Source organism: Acanthochromis polyacanthus, chromosome 4, assembly GCF_021347895.1.
Source record: "Acanthochromis polyacanthus isolate Apoly-LR-REF ecotype Palm Island chromosome 4, KAUST_Apoly_ChrSc, whole genome shotgun sequence".
In the NCBI taxonomy this organism is placed as follows: Eukaryota; Metazoa; Chordata; class Actinopteri; family Pomacentridae; genus Acanthochromis; species Acanthochromis polyacanthus.
In genome coordinates, this window is record NC_067116.1 from 1,282,670 (window position 1) to 1,304,499 (window position 21,830).

Consider the following 21,830-nt stretch of genomic DNA (forward strand, 5'->3'; position numbering starts at 1 on the left):
ACACCACAAAAGTCATGAGGTTCCAGTGACTCCTATAACTCCATTTTAAAACATGTCTTTGCTGTAAAAAACAATCGTGTATTTTGGTTCTTTCATAAATTCTGGAAATATGACAATCTATTGGGTCATAAATATACATAAAGCAACTTGAATTATCAGTTTTGTTGACATAGAAAGTTGTGTTCATCAGAATTTCTTTGTGACATGGTATCTTAACTCCTCCTGAGTGATTACGATCGACTACAGCTGCTGACTCCTCTGATCCAGTTTAAATAGAACCCATTAGATCCACTCATTAGACTCAAACACTACAGTGGGAAAGTCTGAGGAGCTCAGCAAAGATCTGAAAAAGAAAATCATTGATGTGAATTTTCAACAACATAACAGAATTCCTAAAATTCAGTCATGATTCTTGGTTTTTGTTGCCAAAACCAGAGTTTCAGTGGTCCCATCTTTCTACCACGATAAAACATTTCTGGATGCATCACTGCTCATATGGATCCTGCTGCTATTTGAAGCTGCAGATATTCGAGCAAATCATGTGTTTTGGTTGTTTCATAGATTTGGTGGAAGTTGTCTGGAAATATGAGAAAATCTACTGGGTCATAAATAAACATACCGTAACTTGAATTATCAGCTTTGGTCACGTAGAAGTTGTGTTCATCAAAATTTGAGATTGTGGCCAAACATTCTGACAAAGAGCCCCACAATTATCACCAATATGGAGAATAACAGAGAAAGATTATCACTTTTATTAAATCATTTAAAAGAACAAACTTGTATTATCTTTGGGGAAATGGTCAGAATGAAAGCAGCTGAAGTTATCTGGGCTATGAAACACCTGTTGACAGGTGAACGCCTGTTCAGATAAATGGTCCAATGGGACCAAAAAACTGCAAAAACTGCAGCCACTTCATGGCCACAGGAAGCTACATTTGACACCAATGCTTGTGTGGGAATGGAGGTGCTGATTAGAAAGCATGAATTCAATCTAACAGCAGCTGTTAGGAGAGACTGAAGACCTTCACCACTTCCTCACTGACTGCAGATGTAGTACGGAGATGTACAGAGACAGGAAATGATGAGTCAGCTAAATGTGATGATGCAGTAGAACGTTCAACTCACATCTATCCTCAATTAAAAGCAGGACTTTAAATCATATTTTTCACAAACTTCTGCTCATAATTTCTTTCCACCTTAACTTTATCAGTACTTTGTGTTTTATTTTCTCGTTTACAGGGACCAACATCCATCGCTGAGGTACCGACATCAGACTGACAGGGTTTGTGATTTAAAAACACGCGTGTGCTCGTTCACTGCAGAACATGACTTGTAGTTCACCAGATCTCAGCCACTCGTTAATCTGTGTAAAAAACAGTGTGAAGATCAAAATGCTTTGTCAGAAGTGTCCGTGTCAAATCAGCAGATTGGTTCCATAAGTACACATGGCATAGCAGCAGCATTGAAGAAAAGTCTTTGTGAAAAGCTCAATAAATGTGTTTTCATTGGATATTGATGAAGCCACTAGCCAGAGCTGGACAACAGTCTGAATGTGCTTGTTGGTTTTTTGATGATGATGTTTCCAGAGTAACTCAACATCTGCAAACACAAAAGTGAACGTTGCCTCAACACTAACGGAAGAAGTAAAAGATGTCAGAAAGAAAGAAGAAATAGATCGCTGACCAGTTCTTGTAGCACCATCAATGTTTTTAATTGAACTGTAGTTTTCTGTAGTAATTTATATTTGTTGATTTATTTTCTATTTTCGTATTTATTTCAGATTATTTAAGTTTCCAGTTCTTAGAGCACTTTAATGTTTTGTTGTTATTATTTGAACTGAACTATAGTTTGCTGTTATAAACTATATTTTTATTTATTTAGCTTATTTTTTGCACTGTAACTGTTTACATCGTTGTATTTCAGAATAAATAGTGCACATATTGTTAAAAGGTGAATCAATGTCCTTTTTCCATGTCTTTTACTGACTGGTTGCTAAACAATGTTTGCACCATGTTGTAGTCAGAGGGACCTACCACCACCTACTGGCCTTTTTTGGTATTACTATAATCTGCAGTCTGAGTTTGCAAAGGCAGGTGTCTTCATTTCTTATTAGTTAGCTGGATTGTACCCCGAGCCAAAAGCAAAAATATTCAGATTGAGGATTATTTTTCACTTTAAGCCTGGATATGAGACACTAGAATGACGGAAACAGCCACAGCAGGCAGCAGAGAGAACACACATGGTTCTGCAGCCGTGTTGATGAGATGTTGAGTTCTCTGCTGGAAGCCCACACTGGTGACCTGCTGGCCAGTAGCTGGTTGAGGATGAGCTCCATCTGTACCTCCAGGAGCCAGTGATGGACAGGAGGAAAGGAGAGCCACTCCAGTGGTGGAGACAGAATGAGGGACGCTTCAAGCTAGCAGAGAAAGGAGCAGAAAGTTTGTTAGTGCAGCGCCTCATCAGTCCCTAGTGAACGTCTTCAGTGAAGTCTGTCAGTTTTTTTTTTTTTTTTTGTGTCCTGTCCGGCAACAGAGCAGGCAGAATGAGGATCTGGCTGCTGCATTGTGCCATACAAGTTTGCTTTTCCAAGGGGAGTTCGTAAGTATAAGACTCCCCTTGATACTGTACAGTAATTTATTTAGATTGAATACTTGTTGATTAGTTAAATATACATACATTTGCCAGACCTGACAGGGGAAAGGCAGGAAGAAAGAAACGAGAAAAGGAGGAAAAAAAACAACAACAAGAGGGGATAGTGAAGAGAAAAGGAAAAGTGCAAGAATACAATTATCTTTTAATTGAAACCGACACAACAGATAACAAGCTAGTACACCTTAACAAAGACACACCGGAACGCATCCTACGGGTTTTGTTACGAAACACAGTTAGTAATTATTCAAATCATCTCTGTGAAACACACAAACTGAGGAAACATGTCTTTTGATATTTTGGCACCAGGACAAACTTAACACCCCACAAGACAACATGGTTGCTATGTCCACATGCAGAGTACGGTGCAATTGTGACTGTGATCATGCAACTATGACCTCTGACCTCTGTGAAGGCCAGAAGCGGGCCCGAGAGCCCACAAGACCCAGGCGAGCCGGCAGCGATCCCAGAGCAGAGATCCGAGCCACCAAACCACGAGGACGACCACAGACCGGCCTGGAAGGGGGCAGAGGGAGAACCCGGCCCCTCCAGCGCCCAGCGGGGCCGGGCCCCAGGCGACCAAGATCGGCGGCCGCCGACCCCGCCAGGGGCCGGAGGCCCAGGGCGGACCCAGCACAGGACCCCGGGCCCCAGGCGCCAAAGAGGCAACCCCCGCCCCCCCAGGCAGAGGGTCAACATCGCCAGGGGAACCAGCCACCCCAGACGGCCACCCGGCATGGGCCGGCGCCCCCGCCGCAGCCCAAGATCCAGGGCACTCCAAAGAAATTTGGATAAATATGAGTCCAGTGATTTAAACCAACAGGAGGATGGTTTGGATGGTATCATTGAGAATACATAGTTAACTTTAGGTAAAACCATCATTTTAATAGTGGCTACTCTCCCCATGAGTGATATGGGTAAGTGCTTCCACCGTATAAGATCATCCTCTATTGTTTTCAATAACTGAACATAATTTAGTTTTGTAAGTTCTGATATCCTGGGAGAGAGATTTATGCCTAAATATCTGAGGTTTCCAGACTGTATTGTGATGTCAGATATTCTTGGTATGTCACAATTAATAGGCATGGCTGTAGTCTTAGACCAGTTGATAGAATAATCAGATATCAATGAAAATGTATTAATAAGCGTAATTGTCTGGGAGATAGATGATTTGGAGTTATTTAGGAAAAGTAATACATCATCTGCATAAAGACTTATTTTATGTTCTATATTGTTGGATTGGATTCCTCTGATGTCTTTGTTTTGTCTTATGGCAGCTGCAAGAGGTTCAATAAAGATGGCGAAAAGCGATGGAGAAAGTGGGCAGCCCTGCCTAGTGCCTCTCTGCAAACAGAAACTTGGAGAAGTCTGGTCACTGGTCTTAACACAAGCAGCCGGGTTATTATAAAAGATTTTTATCCAGTCTATAAAAGATGCCCCAAAACCAAATCTGTTTAATGTTGCAAACAGAAATTTCCAATTTACTCGATCAAATGCTTTTTCTGCGTCTAACGAGATGATTGTGGATTCTAAATGACGTATTGTGGAATAATCTATTATGTTAATTAATCTGCGCATATTAGTAGAGGAATGTCTCCCTTTAATAAAACCTGTTTGATCAGGATGTATTATAAGGGGGGTTACTTTTTCTATTCTACTGGCGAGAGCTTTGCTGATAATTTTGAGATCTACATTAATTAATGAAATTGGACGGTAGCTAGATGGAAGTGTGGGGTCATTTTCTGGTTTTAATAACAAAATAATTCTGGCTAAGTTCATATTTGAAGGTATTTTTTGTTTGTTTTTAATTTCTGTTACCATTTTATGAAAGGTGGGAGCCAGCGTTGTCCAAAATTCTGTATAGAATTCAACTGGATAACCATCTGGACCAGGTGCTTTATTGTTTGGCATATGCTGCAGAGATTTGTAAAGTTCTTCGACTGACAGAGGAGAATCCAACACCAAACTATTTTCATGTTGTAGTTTTGGTAGAGTAATTGAACTAAAGAACTGATTAATGTCCTCTTCTGTTGTCTTCATATGTGATTTGTATAATCCTTTATAGAAATCTCTAAAGGTATCATTTATCTTATCTGGGTCATGGCTGATGTTTCCATCTGGGTCTTTGACAGCAGAGATTGTTGTTTTCTTTTTGTTTACTTTTAATTGATTGGCCAGAAATTTACCAGATTTATTGCTATGTTCAAAGTTCTCTAAGCGAAGTCTTTGCACCATGAATTCAGTTTTTTATCTATAATTTCATTAAGTTCAAGTTTAGTTTGTCTTATATCCTTCAGCGTGTGCTCTTCTGGAGAAACACGATAGACTTCCTCCAGGGATTGAATTAGAAGTTCTAACTCTGAGATTCTTGAGACCTCTTTCTTTTTCTTATGTGAAGAGAAAGATATTATTTTTCCTCTCAAAACTGCTTTTCCTGCTTCCCACAAAAGACACGCCGATGTTTCTGGCAAGTCGTTATCTTCTAGATATATAGACCATTCTCTTTTAACATAGCTGATAAATGGGGATCTTTAAGTAATGATGTGTTAAATCTCCAGTTTGTAGATGGGGGTTTATTATTCTTATTTTTAATAATACAGGTGCATGATCGCTAATGGTAATGGGATGGATTTTGATTTCTGAAATGTCATTCATCAGCGTTTAATAATTAAAAAATAATCTAGAGTAAGAACGATGAGTTGAAGAAAAGAATGTGTATTCTCTTACGGTAGGATGATGAGAACGCCACGCATCACAAAGACCAGAATCCTTCATATATTGTTGAACTGTTTCTGAGGATCGCCACACTCGCTGGTTTCCTGTGGTACTGAGCCTGTCCATTCCCGGGTCACACACCATGTTGAAGTCCCCTCCTATAATCAGTGCGTTATTTGAGTAACCATCAAGTGAAGTGAAGAGAGAGTGAAAAAAGGAGGGCTCATCAACATTTGGACCATATATATTCACAATGCACAGTTTAACATTTTGGATGGATATTACCACTATAATAAATCTGCCTTGTAGGTCTGCAATTGTGCTATCAATACCAAAGGTTAGTCTTTTATTTATAAGGACTGCTACTCCTCTTTGCCTGGAATTATAACAGGCTGAGTACACATGTGGAAACTGTGCTGATGGAAGAAGAGCCAATGATGAATTTGATAAATGAGTTTCCTGCAATAAAACAATGTCTGCTTGCAAATTCTGCAGTTGCTGATTGATTTTCAGTCTCTTTTCCCCTGTACCAGCTCCACGCACATTCCAAGTGACAAACCTCAGTGCGTTCATGACTGAACAACTAAAGTAAGTGCTACATGCATTTTACCAGAGCTTATATCTGAAAGGGGCCACATACATGCCAGCTAAGTGTGCATTCTGAATCACCCTGTTTAATATTTTCAAACGTGGTTGTGCTGTTCCAACAAGCTTTAAGTAAATGTGTTTATGTGAGCTGTGTATAGTGCTGATGTGTGTCAACAGATTCCTATTCTCATGTCTGTGTGTGAGGTTTGAGTGATTATAACAGGTGAAATATTGGTGAACTGTGAAAAGGTGAGAAAGAAAAAGAGTGAAAAGTGAAACGAGTAACAGTGAAAAAAATAAAATATGATTTAAAAAGGACATTGGTGCTGTGAGCAGTGCAGTGAAGACGGGAATTAAGTTTAGTATTAATTATTTTATGGCAGTGTTGTGTATAATGACATTGTGAGTGAGATCAAGCACATCACCTGACATCAGAAGAACCACGGAGTGGTGTTCCGGTCGCGGTACAGTTGACCGTTGATAAATAGTTTGTCCACCGCGATGACAGCACGAGAGCCTTCAGCTATAGCTTTCTTCCTGATGGGAAACAGGGCTCTGCGCCGATCCAGGATCTCTTTTGGGAAGTCTGTCAGTTTGTGAGAGCAGGAGAAGCCGTCTGATTGGAGAGAACGCTGAACATCTGCTTTTAGCTCCACAGTCTGCTGCTGCTCAGTTGGGACGACTCATTGATTTGAGACTCACATTTCTGTGCACATTTTATTTACCTTTGTTTAATTTACTTTATAAAACTTCAGGAAGCTCTTGATTGATTTAAATTTTCAGTGAACTTTCTAAGAGATGCTGCTGAGCCTGGAAACTCCCTGCACTTTGAACTGAAGACAAAGATAAGTGAAAGGAGTTTGTATTAATCAAAGTTTTGACGCCAATATTTTCACTTTTACTGCAAATGAATATCGGCTCCAAATATCAGTTATCGGCCTCCTTGATGACTAATAATCGGTATCGGCCCTGAAAAAACCATATGGGTCTGTCTGTAGTCTGAACACATTGCTCTGTGAAGTGGAAACAATCCTTAATTAAAGCTGCAAGCAGCGATGGACGGGTCCTCGCATCCACGCTGGTCGTGAATCCACGCACGTCCACCAGGTGGCGCTGTGACTGAGAGTGTATGTCGGCCTCTGAATCGCATCTGGACCAGAGTCCAATCATACATGTAAAATTTCAGCCAGACTGTAGCATGTTCAGAGCAGTTATAGAGCATTTCCTGTCTATCCACCAGGTGGCGCTGTAACTCAGAGTGTATTTCACACAGTGGATGTGATGAGGGTTGGACTCTGATCACTCATGAAAAGTTTCAGGCTGATTTGATCATGTAGAGGCCAGTTATACAGCATTTACTGTCCCTCCAACAGGTGGCGCTGCGACTGAGAGTGTCTGTTGGCCTGTCGATGTGATCAGGATTGGATTGTGATCACACATGGAAAGTTTGAGGCAGATTGGAGCATGCAGAGGAGAGTTATACAGCAGCTGATGTTTCATGGCGAAGCATCAAAACTCTATTGGTCGCCATGGCCACGCCATTTGGCTTCTGGTTAAACTTTTGATAACTTTTCCAAACCAAGTCCTGCTGTGTGGACTGACAAAATTTCAGGTCTCCTGGAATTATCCCCGAGGAGGTATTAACTCTCAAAAATGAGAAAAATCATCAAAAATCTCACAATTAATCCAAGATGGCCGACTTCCTGTTGGGTTTAGGACATGGCTCCAAGAGGCTTTTTTGTGCGTCCTGATGTGCTCTATAAGCCTCCCAAATTTCATGGATGTAGGTGAAACGTGCTGGGGGGGCTGTTTGTTAAAAATACTGTAGGGGGCGCTATAGCATGTGCAGTGCCGAGATGCATACAGTGTTGTTCCTTGGGTCAATGGTGATGTGTGTGGTAATTTTTGTGAGCATTGGAGTATTCCTAACCTGTCAGAAAGGGCTTTGTTTTTCATGGCGATATTTGGTTGCTACGGCAACAGCGTTGCATGAAATGTCACACCCTTCACAGTGTGTGATTGTCAAGAGGTGAAGACTCGACTGACCAATTTCCAGCATGATATCACCAAGTTTGGGGCCATTGTACCTGAAAATATAAGGCCTTAAACTTACTATTACCAACAGGTGGCGCTATGACTTTTTCAAAATTTATGAGTGTGGATGTGTTCAGACTGGACCTGGTATCCAGCATGTGAAGTCTGAGGCAGATAGGATGTTGTTCAGCTGAGATATGAATCGTTAAATTTTCATGGCGAAACATCGAAATTGGTTTGGCCGCCACAGACACGCCCTTTGATGACAAGTCACCATTTTCACTGGGATGCATCATCAATGTGTTTAGGCTGTTGTCACTGCATTTGAAGTGAATATGATCAACCGGGTAACAATAGGGCATGAAAGTGTAAAAGATGTCTATTTCCTGAAACCACAAGGTGGCGCTATGACTGTCAATGAATATCCCTATGTGGATGACATCAGGACAGGACTGTCATCATACATGTAAAGTTTCAGGCAGATTGGAGCATGTTGAGAAGAATTAGACACCACTTCCTGTTTCATGGCGAAGGATCAGTTGTTTGAGGCTCCGCCATGGCCACACCTTTTGGCTTCTGGTTGAGTTTTTGATAACTTTTCATCAGAAAGGTCTGGTGCATGTACTGGCCAAATTTCAGTTCTCTCAGACTTATCCACTAGGAGCTATAAATTTTGACAAATGTACAGCAAATTCAAGATGGCCGACTTCCTGTTGGGTTTAGGGTGTGGCTGTGATTGACTTTTTGGTGTGTCCTGATGTGGTGCATATGCCCACCAAATATTGTAGCTGTAAATAAAACATTGTGGAAGTTGGCCTAATGACCACTGTTTCAATTTTGCAGGTGGCGCTATAGAGCCATTTTTTCACACATATGCGCAACTCCCATAAAATATCAAATTTTTCGCCAGTCCTGATGTGCACGCCAAATTTCACGCGTTTTGGTTCATGATAAGGCCGCCAAAAAGGCAAGTCATTTCCCGAGGAGCGATTAAGTTTGAAAAATTTACAGCAAATTGAAGGTGGCCGACTTCCTGTTGGGTTTAGGGCGTGGCTGTAATTGACTTTTTGGTGTGTCCAGATGTTCTGCATATGCCCACCAAATATTGTAGCTGTACATGAAACATTGTGGCAGTTGGCCTAATGACTACTTTTTCAACTTTGCAGGTGGCGCTATAGAGCCATTTTGCCACGCACATGCGCAACTCCCATAAAATATCAAATTTTTCGCCAGTCCTGATGTGCATGCCAAATTTCACGCGTTTTGGAGTATGATAAGGCCGCCAAAAAGCCAATTTACTTTACGGGAGAAAAAAAAAAAATAATAATAATAATAATAATAATTAAAGCTGCGAGCAGCGTTGGACGGGTCCTCGCATCCTTGCTGGTCCGCGACCCCAGGCATGTCCACCAGGCAATGCTGCGACAAAGTGCATTTAGGCTCATGGATGTAACGAGGACTGGATTCTGAGCACTCAGGTCAAATTTCAGACAGATTGGAGCATGTACAGACTATTTTTGCAGCACTTTGTGTCCATCCACCAGGTGGCACTATGTCTGTGACTGTATAGTGGTCTATGAAACTCATCAGGCCTGGACTCTGATCAAACATGTAAAGTTTGAGGTCGATTACAGCATGTACAGGGGATTTACACAAGACGTCCTGCTTCATGGCGTAACATTAAAGTTCAGTTGGCCGCCATGGCCATGCCCTTTGAGTTTTGTGAACAATTTTCGCAAATATGCAACCTGAAGGCGTTTCTTATATATTTTCCCAAATTCAGGTGTTTTGGAGTTATTGCCAGTGACAAATGAATTGTTGAAAATGACCAAAAACACCAAAAATCTGACATTTAATTCAAAATGGCTGACTTTCTGTTGTGTTTAGAGAATGACTCCAAGAGACTTTTTTGCTTGCACTGATGTGCTACATATGCATGCCAAATTTCATAGTCATAGGTGAAAGTCTGTGTGGAGGCTATTTTTTAAATTCTTTTAGGGGGCGCTATGGTAGATGCTGTGAATGTATTTTGGCCAATAAATGTGATCAGGACAGGACTGTGTTTAATCATGTGAGGTCTGAGGTAGATTGGAGCATGCAGAGGATAGTTAGGTAGCACTTGATGTTTCATGGCGAACCATCAAAATTCTGGAGGTCGCCATGTCCACACCCTTTGACTCTGCAAGAATCTTTTAATAACTTTTGATCATAACATCGTGTTGTATATCCTGGCAAAATTTCAGCTCTCTAGACCTTAACCCCGAGGAGGAGTTCGCTCTCAAAAATGAAAAAAATACAGAAATTTTATCCACTTAATTCAAAATGGCGGACTTCCTGTTGAGTTTAGGGGATGGCTCCAAGAGGCTTTTTTGTGTGTCCTGGTGTGCTCTATAGGCCTCCCAAATTTTGTGGATGTATGTGAAATGTGCTGCCGGGGCTGTTTATTAAACATACTGCAGGGGGCGCTATAGCACATGCCCTGCAGAGATGCATACAGTGTTATTCCTTGAGACGACTGTGATGTGTGTGTAAATTTTGGTGAGCTGTTGAACATTCTAAGCCTGTCAAAAAGTACTTTGTTTGTCACAAAAACAACGCGTTGCCACGGCAACAGCATTTCATCAAATATCAAAATCTTCACACTGTGGTATTGTCTGGGGGTGAAGAATTAGCTGACCAATTTTCAGAATGATATGACAAAGTTTGGAGCAATGATGTGTGCAAATGTAATTTCTAAACTGCTTGTTACCAAGAGGTGGCGCTATGACTTTTTTTTAAATTTTTCAGTGTGGATGTCCTCAAACTGGTTCTGGTGTCCAGCACATGAAGTTTGGGGCAGATAGGATCCTTTGCAGCTGAGATATGAACACTTCAATTTTCATGGCGAAACATCAAACTTTGCCGTCCCGCCACAGACACGCCTTTTCATCACACGTCACCATTTTTTCTGTGCTTCATCATCAATGTGTTCAGGCTTATGTCACAACATCTGAGGTGAATCTGAGCACCAGGCTAAGAATAGTACATGAAAGTCTAAAAAATGTCAAATTCTTGATACCACAAGGTGGCGCTGTGACTGTGAATGAATCTTGCTGTATGGATGTCATCGAGGCAGGTCTGTGATCATACATGTAAAGTTTCATTCAGATCGGAGCATGTTCAGGAGAGTTAGACAGCATTTCCTGTTTCATGGCGAAGGATCAAATTTCGACAGGCCGCCATGACCACACCCTTTAACTATGGAGGAAGATTTTGATAACTTTTTCTCAGGAAGGTCTGCTGTATGTACTGGCAAAATTTCAGATCGCTCAGACTTTTCCCCTAGGAGGAGTTCATCATAGATTTTGTACAGTTAACGCATGATGGCGCACTTCCTGTTGGGTGTAGAGCATGGCTGTGATTGACTTTTTTGTGTTTCCTGATGTGCTGCATATGCCTCCCAAATTTTTTAGCTCTCGGCCAAATTCCCTCCGAGTTGGCCTAATACCACTTTTTAAAATTTTGTAGGGGGCGCTATGGAGCCATTTTGCCACACACCTCCACATGCCCTAAAAAATATTTGGCCTAATACCACTTTTTAAAATTTTGTAGGGGGCGCTATGGAGCCATTTTGCCACACACCTCCACATGCCCTAAAAAATATGAAATTTTTCGCCAGTTCTGATGTGTGTGCAAATTTTCATGACTTTTCGAGCATGTTCAGGCCCTGAAAAATGCAGTTGTTTTGGCAGAATAATAATAATAATAATAATAATAATAAAAAACCCTAAGGTTCCAATAGGGTCCTTCGGCACCGTTGGTGCTCGGACCCTAATAAACCCTAGGGTTTCAATAGGGTCCTTGGCACCGCTGGTGCCTTGGACAGTCGGTGCCCTGGCACCGCCTGTCCTTCGCACCCTCGGTGCTCGGACCCTAATAATCACCAGATCACCACCACGTCCTCTGACCCTTTGATTTAGACGTCATGGGGGCAGAACTGGTGGACACTAGCGAGGATTCAAAAGGACTTTATTAAACAAAGCAGGAACTAAATCAATACAGAAATGTTCAAACTGGACTGAGGAGAAAATAAACCAAACTCATTCCAGAAACAAACAAAACTGCTGCGACTGCAAAAACAAACAACGAAGTTCAAAAGAGGAAACATACAAAAAAACAACCTGAAACTGGATAAACTGAACAAAGAAACTGATGAAACAGGAGGAAGTGAACTAACAGGACAAGACAAAGTGTCCAGAACAGTCTGATGCAGCTCTGAGGAACAAACAAGTCCAACATCAGAACAGACCAGAGATCAGTTCAAAGGCTGCTCAACAAAACTATTCATTCCAAGGGCAGGATGGTAGGCAGGGGGGGGGCTGGTCGGTATATAGAGATAAATATTTAACATCTCTGATATATATGTAAATATTGATCTGTGTGTTTGTTAACATTACAGGTGATGCAGATGTTTGTAATCTTTAATATCGTGGACGTTAGCGGCTAAAATGTTTCTTCTAACCACAGTTTATTCAGAACCTTCTCTTCAAAATATTTATGAATTTAAAACACAAAAACTGCTTCTCTCATGTTTTAATGTGATTTTTGTTGGTAGAAGAGGTCGACACACTGAGAAAAAACATGAAATCCTGCTCTTTTATTCTATTCCTGTTCAAACTAAGAATCATTTCACTCATTTTCAGAACATGTGATTTAATTCTTGTTGCTGAGACTCCAGCAGGAGGCGCCGTTCCTTCAGTCCACCAAGCACCAGAAATCTGTAAAAAACTGATTATTTATCAGAACTAAACGCTGCAGATTAGTTTTGTGTTTAGTTTTCAGACTGATTCAGCTTTTACATTCATATTTCTGTAGTTCTGCAGCTTCTTTTGTCCTGTTTTTAGAGAGAAAGTCTAAAATATGTGGAAGAATTTAGATTTCCTGTTGGATAAAAAGAGAGATTTAATAATAATGTAGGTTTGTCCTCATTGCTTCAAGACTAAAGTGCAGAAAAGAAACTAGAATGTCTGAATAGAAAGAATATTCAGATTAAAACACGTCGTGTTAACTGGATGTTTGTGTGATTTCTGTTTGCTTTGTGAAGGTTTTAAAACTCTGTGAGCTAAATAATCATCAGATGTTTTTACAGGAAAAGATTTTAAATGTCTGTTTGTTCTAAAAAGAAAAAAGGAACAAATGAATACAATAACAATATTAGATTATAAAACAGAGTTTGCACAGTTGTTTGCACACAAAAACCTGATTTTCTCTGGACAATAATGTGTGAAAGTCTGTCAGCAGTTTGTAGATTCACTGCTTCCTCTCTCATTTCACACTTTGTGCAGCTCAAATGCTTTTAGTTCAAGTGAGCGTCAGAGGAACACCACATCCTGATTTTCACTCTCAACATTTGACTGGAAAAAGACGCAAACACCACATTTGGCTCCTGGAAGAATCACAACTTCATCTTTGAAGAGGAAGAAGATTAGATTTAATCCATTAATGTGAAAACATGTTTGTGAGGGACAGAGTCATGGAGAGACTCAACTATCTGTTCAACACTGTTTCTCTGACAGGAGGAGACTCTGGAGACTGAACTCAGCACAGAAACACTGAGGAACCAGAGAACCAGAACCTAAATCCAGGACAGAGAGTTTCAGTGAATGTGGTGTTGAAGGTGTGGAGGAGGATCAGAGAGTCAGAGGAGACTCTGTAGAAGGACAGAGTTCCAGCAGGAACGTCCACATAAACTGAAACTCTGTGAGAGACTGAGGAGGACCTGATGGGTGTTAGAATGTTATTGTGTCTGACAGAGTAACCATGACGATCAGAGCAGATCAGACTCCAGGACTGATCATTATGTCCAAACCAACAGTCATCACTGACTCCTTTCCTTCTGATTCCTCTGTAACTCACTGATATTTCAACCCCTCCTCTCCACTCCACCTCCCAGTAACAGCGACCAGTCAGACCAGTTCCACACAGCAGCTGTTCCCAGTATTCAAACCTGTCTGGATGATCAGGATACCACTGATCCTCCTCCACTAATGTCACCTTCCTGTTGTTGTCAGACAGTTTGAGTTTTCTGTTTACTGTGTTTGTGTCGACTGTGAGTCGACAGGAATCTGATGGAGAGAACAAACACAACACAGCTGCAGTTATTGATGGATCATGTGATCAGTATTAAAGCTTTGATGATGACCTCAGAGATGTGACACTTTGAAGATGCTTGAATGTGCTGCTTTGTTTCCATCAATCCATTCAAACACACTTACACCTCCATGGACCTGGTGTCAACCATCGGACTCCAGCAGGCGTCACCCTGAAAGGAGGAGGACGGTCAGAGCAGCAGAGACTCTTTCAGCAGCACACATGGACGTTACATGGCTCTCACACTGTTCCACTGATAAAGGACCAGTCCAACATGGAGACACAGACACCTGAATGCAGCATCTCTAAAGTCCTGTCCTGTGCTCGTCACGTTCCAGCTCAGTTTACACTCATTATTCAGCTTTACTCATTGATGTTTCCTGGAGCTAGGCTAAAAGGTTCCCTGTCTGTCATGTCCATGTGCTAAGCTACGCTAACAGTTTCCTCTTCCCTTCAGTCATGGTGTGTAGCTGAGCTAACAGTGTTCTTCTGCTTCCACTCTTTGTGTTAAGGTAGGCTAAAAGCTTCCTGAGAGTGTCTGTCTGTACCTGAGAGTTTCCAGTCTACAGTGTGGATCCTCCACTTTAGCTCTCAGCATCTTCTCTCCTGACTCTCCTGGATGGTTGTAGCTCAGGTCCAGCTCTCTCAGATTTGAGGTCTTGAAGCTCAGAGCTGAGGCCAGAGAAGCACAGCCTTCCTCTGTGAGCAGACAGCCTGACAGCCTGCACACACAAAACAACACAAACCTGATGGACAACACTTGGCTGGATGTTTCTCACTCTTTGTTTTCTTTTTGTCTTTCAGATACATTTTGCTGCAGATTTGATGCATCTGAAGCAAATAAAGAATCAATCTTTCATTTTCTTTCACTTTCAAAGTGTGAGTCCTGACCTGAGAGCTTCCAGTTTACAGTGTGGACTCTCCAGTCCAGCAGAAAGACTCTCCACTCCTGAATCCTGCAGGTTGTTGTTAGTCAGGTCCAGCTCTGTCACACTGGAGGACTGGGAGCTGAGGACTGAGGACAGAGCTCCACAGCTTCTCTCTGACAGATTACAGCCACTCAGTCTGAAGAGACAAAGACAAGAAAAGAAGTAAAACATTAAGTACAGTATTTTCTGTCCTGTTGAAAAGACAGCAGTGAATTTAACAACAAATACATCCCACTATGTCCAGAATACAGCAGCAGTAAGCAGTGTAAATGTCTGATAAACTGCATTAATATTCTCCAATCCAGTATTGTTTTTATGTGTTAACAAGACATTGTAGTTCTGCAGCGCCACCCTTGTGGTCTGTTCCGCTTTTATTTTGTGGAGAGCGTGTTTCTTCTTCTGATGTTTTTGTGATGCTGAATTTCCTGTTTCTTTCTCTTCACAACATTGTTCTGACGTATCATCAGAGTAACGGTAAAAAAAATGTGTAAAAACACTAGTCATGCATTATATTTGTCTGTTTGAATTCTATGAGGAAAGAGCTGACATTGTGATTGACCTCAGTATTTTATATTGTTTGTAGTTCTGAACAGTGAGGTGTGTGTTGTTAAGGAAAAATTGTAGGTAATAGGTCATTTTGAACCAACATACAGAAGGTCATCCCTTGATTCCAATTGAAGACACACAGAAGCACACCAACTGCTCAGACAGACAACTATTTGCTGATATAGCAACAATAACAAGGTTAGATCTGCCTCTTTTCTCTTTCAGACAGTTTAAAGCCTGCAAGGACAGAGAGACTCCTCAGAGTTGATACTGACAATGCACTTGTTATGTCAATTCTCCTGAATTCAGTAAAGCATTTTTCTCTACATCAGTCATCTGAGTGTTCCTGAGTTCGCCTCCGGTGTTTCCTCACCTGACATCGCAGAAATTCTCTAACAAATTGGCGTCACGAACAGGATCTCCACACAACAAAGACTGGTAAGTGTGCAAATTTTAATACATTTGGCAACCTGCCATGTCTGAGTTTGGTGAGATTATGTACCTGTTAAAAATTTCTAACCAAATTTAGTAATATTACACCTGTGATCGTCAGATAGCCAATTTGGACATTAAATGCTAGTCGGCTCATGAGGCAAGTCCGGCGCAGTACGCATGTGGTTTTCAGTTAGATGTCTTTTCGGATTTTAGGGGTCTCAGATCAGTGCTAAATTTCTGATCCGGACTTTTTGGGGTCATTTGACCAGTGCTAAATTCTACAAAGCATGTCCGCTGCTGAAAGAGTCAGTGTAGTGCGTTAGGATCGAGTGGGATACCTGGGTCGCCTTTCAGGGAAGGGTAGACTCGACCTTAGGGGACACCCTATAAGCATGTCCGCTGCGTAAAGCAGTGTAGTGCAGGTGCTTGTCCGCTGCTATATTGAGCAGTGTAGGGCACAAAGCATGTCCGTTGCGTAAAGACGCAGTGTAGTGCATTAGGTTGAGGGGGTGTCCAGCCTTTGGTTCGGCGGGGTTTTAAGACTCAGAGGAATATTGTGCCTGAGCTAGGTCATGCGCAGACCTACAAATTCAATACATTGAAGGGTGATACTCAGATCCAAAACTTGAAAATCCACGTTAAGTTTGAGGAAACTCCATTCATGATCACACTCACAGGAGCTCAGCTGCAGTTGAGAGGAATGTGTATCCGTCTATTGTTTGTTTCCATTCTTGCTGGTGTGTGTGCATGAGTGCCGATAACCATGGGTGCTTCACAGTCCAAGATAGATGACACGCCTCAAAGCTCCAAAAACACACAGAAAAAGAATATTTCTACATCCAAAAGTAAAACAGATGCATCCACACATAGTGGTCCTGTTAATGATCCTCACTCTGAAACATACCGTAAATGGACTAAAGAGGAATGGCCATATGTTGGTTCTTTTGATTCAGAGAAGCTTGATTTTGCTGCATCAAAGCTAAATCCGTGTTTTGGTGATCCACAGTGGGATCTTGCATACATGTGTGAATGTGTGAAGATCTGGTTTGACTACGCAGAGGAAAGAGGTGCTAAGAATGGCAGTGACAAGCGGTGTGAATACGACTGAATGATTTAAATGCCATCAAATTACTGCAGATTAATGGCTCATCACTTCAGATATGAGTGGCCAGGTTCTGTTTAGCCAAGACAGGTTTGTCAGTGTCAAGACTGGTGCTCTTCCTCAAAATAGAAAAGTCAGAATTCAATCAAACTTTGAGGGTACTTTCGTTGCTGGTTTTCATGTCTAAATTTCATGTTAAATTTGTTGAGGTATCAATTCAATTCAATTCAATTCAATTTTATTTATATAGCGTCAATTACAGTCAACTCGTCTCAAGACGCTTTACAGAACCCATATGAACTCCCAGAGCAGCCCAAAGGCGACAGTGGCAGGAAAACACCCTTTTAACAGGGAAGAAACCTCGAGCAGAACCCGGCTCTATATAGGGGGGACCCATCTGCCTGCTGGCCGGGCGGGTTGAGAGGGACAGAGGAGGGCAAGGGGGAGGGATGGGAGAAGAGGGAGGGGTGGGAAAGCAAGGAAAACACAACACACATTTGGATACATGCATGACAGGATATGTGACACAGACAAAGTATAAGCTAACATTGAAAACTGACTCATAGTTTACTCTGATGATGTACGGCTCTGACATTAAACATACTCCATATATAGCTAGCAGTAAAATTCAAACAGTATGTAAGTTAGCATAACAGTATAGTGAAGGCAATGCAGAGTTGACTGGTGGAAAAGGGGAATTGGAAGCAGAGGGCTGGAGGAAGGCCAGCAGCAGCATCCCACAGTGGACATGGTGGAGACTGGACCAGTTGGTGGAACATCAACCACAGATCTGAAGCATCCAGCTCTGGGACCAGGGACACTCGGAGAAATAGCACAGGGGGAAACAGAGTGAATGTACTGCAATAACGGTATACATATTAAATGTAAAGGTAGATAGAGAAGGGCTCAGTGCGTCAAGAGAAGTCCCCCAGCAGCCTATAGGCCTATAGCAGCATGACTAGAGGCAGAACGAAGGGACGTCCAAGAGGGAGTCAGCTGTGCAATGAAGACACAAGCCGAACCCCTGTGGGTCACCCAGTCAGCCCCAACTATAAGATCTGTCAAAAAGGAACGTTTTAAGCCTGGTCTTAAAAATAGAGAGGGTGTCTGCCTCCAGAACCCAAACTGGGAGCAGGTTCCACAGGAGAGGAGCCTGATAACTGAAGGCTCTGCCTCCCATTCTACTTTTAGAAATTCTAGGAACAACAAGTAAGCCTGCAGTTTGAGAGCGAAGAGTTCTACTAGGATAATAAGGTACTATCAGATCTTTAAGATATGATGGAGATTGGTTATTAAGAGCTTTATATGTCAGAAGAAGGATTTTAAATTCTATTCTGGATTTAACAGGAAGCCAGTGAAGAGAAGCAAGTATAGGGGAAATATGATCTCTTTTGCTAACTCCTGTCAGTACTCTCGCAGCAGCGTTTTGGATCAACTGTAGATGTTTGAGAGAACTATTTGGACAACCCGATAATAAGGAATTGCAATAGTCAAGCCTGGAAGTAACAAAAGCATGAACTAATTTTTCTGCATCACTCTGAGACAGAATGTTCCTGATTTTTACAATATTACGCAGGTGAAAAAAGGAAGTCCTACAGACTTGCTTTATGTGTGAGTTAAAGGACATGTCCTGGTCAAAAATAACTCCAAGATTCCTCACAGTAGTACTGGAGGCCAATGTGATGCCATCCAGAGTAACTATTTGCTTTGAAAGCGAGTTTCTAAGATGTTTGGGGCCAAATACAATGACTTCAGTTTTGTCTGAATTTAGCAGTAGGAAGTTAAAAGTCATCCAGGTTTTAATGTCCTTAAGACAATCTTGCAGTCTAGCTAACTGATCAGTTTCATCTGGCTTCATAGATAAATACAATTGTGTGTCATCTGCATAACAATGGAAGTTAATACAATGCTTCCTAATAATATTGCCTAAAGGAAGCATGTATAATGTGAAAAGTATCGGTCCTAAGACAGAACCCTGAGGAACTCCATGATTAACTTTAGTATGCTCAGAAGAGTTATTGCTGACATGCACAAACTGGAACCTATCTGATAAGTAGGATTTAAAACAGTCCAGTGCTGTCCCTTTAATGCCAATTGAATATTCTAGACGCTGTAATAAAATTTTGTGGTCGATTGTGTCAAACGCTGCACTAAGATCTAACAAAACAAGTATAGAGACTAGTCCATTATCTGATGCTATGAGAAGGTCATTAGTAACTTTCACCAGAGCTGTTTCTGTGCTATGATGCACTCTGAAGCCTGACTGAAACATTTCAAACTAATTATTCCTTTGTAAGTGTTCACATAATTGATTTGCAACTATTCTTTCCAGAATTTTAGAGAGAAATGGTAGGTTGGATATCGGTCTATAGTTAGCTAACACATCTGGATCTAAAGTGGGCTTTTTAAGCAAAGGTTTGATGACAGCAACCTTAAAAGCCTGTGGTACATAGCCTGTTACTAGAGAGAGATTAATCAGATCTAACATTGAAGAATTAATTAAAGGTAAAATCTCCTTGAAGAGTCTAGTTGGGATAGGATCTAAAAGACATGTTGATGGTTTGGATGTAGAAACTGTTGAAATTAGTTCAGAGAGACATATAGGAGTGAAGAATTCTAAAGATTCATCAGGTCTAACAGCCAATTCAAAAGCATCTGTGACATTTGTAGGAAGGGCCAGATTAATTTTATCTCTAATCATAACTATTTTCTGTGTAAAGAAGCTCATGAAGTCGTTACTGGTTAAAGCTAAAGGAATACAAGGTTCAACAGAGCTCTGACTCTTTGTCAGCCTGGCTACAGTGCTAAAGAGAAACCTAAGGTTGTTCTTGTTCTCATCTATTAAAGATGAATAATAAGTTGTCCTGGCATTACGAAGAGCTTTTTTATAGATTACTAGACTATTTTTCCAAGCCACATACACTTCCTCTGAATTAGTGGAATACCACTTTCTTTCCAGCTTTCGGGATGCCTGCTTTAAAGTCCGCAGCTGGAATTATACCAAGGAGCAAGTCTTCTCTGAGATATAACTTTCTTTTTTACAGGTGCAACACTATCAAGAGTTGTACGCAGTGAGGCTGAAGCAATATTAACATAATAATCCACTTCTGTGGGGGTAAAATAATAATATTTGCCTTCTGATTTATCAGTAAATGTTGCTGAAGTAAACAGTGAGGGTATATTTCCTTAAATTTAGATACTGAATTGTCAGACAAACACCTACTGTAATGATATTTGTTCTCAGCTGCTAAACAATCCTTTACTTTAAATTGAAATGTTATCATAAAATGGTCAGAAAGAAGAGGGTTCTGGGGAAATACTGTTAACTCTTCAATTTCTATGCCATAAGTCAGGACAAGGTCAAGAGTGTGATTAAAACTATGAGTTGGTTTATTTACATGTTGAGAAAACCCAATTGAGTCTAATAATGAATTAAAAGCTGTTGTAAGGCTGTCGCTGTCTACGTCAACATGAATGTTAAAGTCACCCACAATAATAACTTTGTCTGAACTGAGCACTAATTCAGATAAAAAGTCTGAGAATTGAGATAAAAACTCAGAATAAGGAGCAGGAGGACGATATATAACAACAAATAAAACTGGTTTCTGAGCTTTCAAATTTGGATGAGAGAGACTAAGAGTGAGATTTTCAAATGAGCTGTAATCAGGTTTAGGCCTCTGGTTCAGTTTTAAACTAGAATGGTAGATTGCTGCTACTCCTCCTCCTCGGCCTGTGACTCGAGGAATATGACAGTTAATATGACTAGGGGGAGTTGATTCGTTTAGGCTAACAAATTCTTCCTGCTATCATCTTCCTTATTACTGTCACAGTATCGCTCACAGAGAGTAATCTGCTGAGAATCCAAATTAAGTGTCACAGATAAATCTTGTTTTTATTTCTGACTTAGTTACACGAATAAAAAAACCCTGGCCAAGAAAATAGCTGTGTTTACGAATTTGTAGTTTAAGTTTTGATAATATTCTAATTTTGGGGTAAAACATACATTCATATATTTATATAACTACATATATTAGTGGATGACATTTTAACCTATGATTTCTGTTTGACTCTATTTCTTTTAAAAATATAGGTTACCTTTTAAGTATTGGCTCATATAATGGTTTAAGTCACATTAAATTTTCCTTTTTCTAAGCTTTGGAAGTCAGTTGTGATTAAAAAAAAAAAGAGAATGTGGTTTGCGTGTCTTGATGTAAAAAATATATAAAAATTGTAGTTTTCTCTCTTTAAAATGCGCGTTGTATCATACGTGAGTTTTATACACGTCTGTTGGGAGAAATATAATAATGCTTTCATAATAGCCTTCAGTTATCAGCTCCTCTCCTGTGGAACCTGCTCCCAGTTTGGGTTCGGGAGGCAGACACCCTCTCTATTTTTAAGACCAGGCTTAAAGCGTTCCTTTTTGACAAATCTTATAGTTGGGGCTGACTGGGTGACCCACAGGGGTTCGGCTTGTGTCTTCATTTGCACAGCTGACTCCCTCTTGGACGTCCCTTCGTTCTGCCCCTCGTCATGCTGCTATAGGCCTATAGGCTACTGGGGGACTTCTCTTGACGCACTGAGCCCTTCTCTATCTACCTTTACATTTAATATGTATACCGTTATTGCAGTACATTCACTCTGTTTCCCCCTGTGCTATTTCTCCGAGTGTCCCTGGTCCCAGAGCTGGATGCTTCAGATCTGTG

At 41.0% G+C, this 21,830-nt stretch overlaps 2 protein-coding genes across 3 annotated transcripts in view; both read right to left on the minus strand.

Annotated features, from left to right (window-relative positions):
• The window catches only part of LOC127533520 (NACHT, LRR and PYD domains-containing protein 3-like), a 137,625-nt gene that overhangs the window by 62,518 nt on the left and 53,277 nt on the right, over window positions 1-21,830 (minus strand). The window lies entirely within an intron of this gene.
• The window catches only part of LOC127533525 (NLR family CARD domain-containing protein 3-like), a 33,421-nt gene continuing 23,568 nt past the window's right edge, over window positions 11,978-21,830 (minus strand). Inside the window, exons 8-11 of one of the 2 annotated variants that reach the window (XM_051946727.1) lie at window positions 15,007-15,180; window positions 14,664-14,837; window positions 14,241-14,287; window positions 11,978-14,090 (exon numbers count right to left, since the gene is read on the minus strand). In XM_051946727.1, the coding sequence (XP_051802687.1) occupies window positions 13,564-14,090; window positions 14,241-14,287; window positions 14,664-14,837; window positions 15,007-15,180 (922 nt within the window). In that variant the 3' untranslated portion in view covers window positions 11,978-13,563. The remainder of the gene's footprint in view (window positions 14,091-14,240; window positions 14,288-14,663; window positions 14,838-15,006; window positions 15,181-21,830) is intronic. The other variant, XM_051946726.1, reaches the window with a different exon arrangement.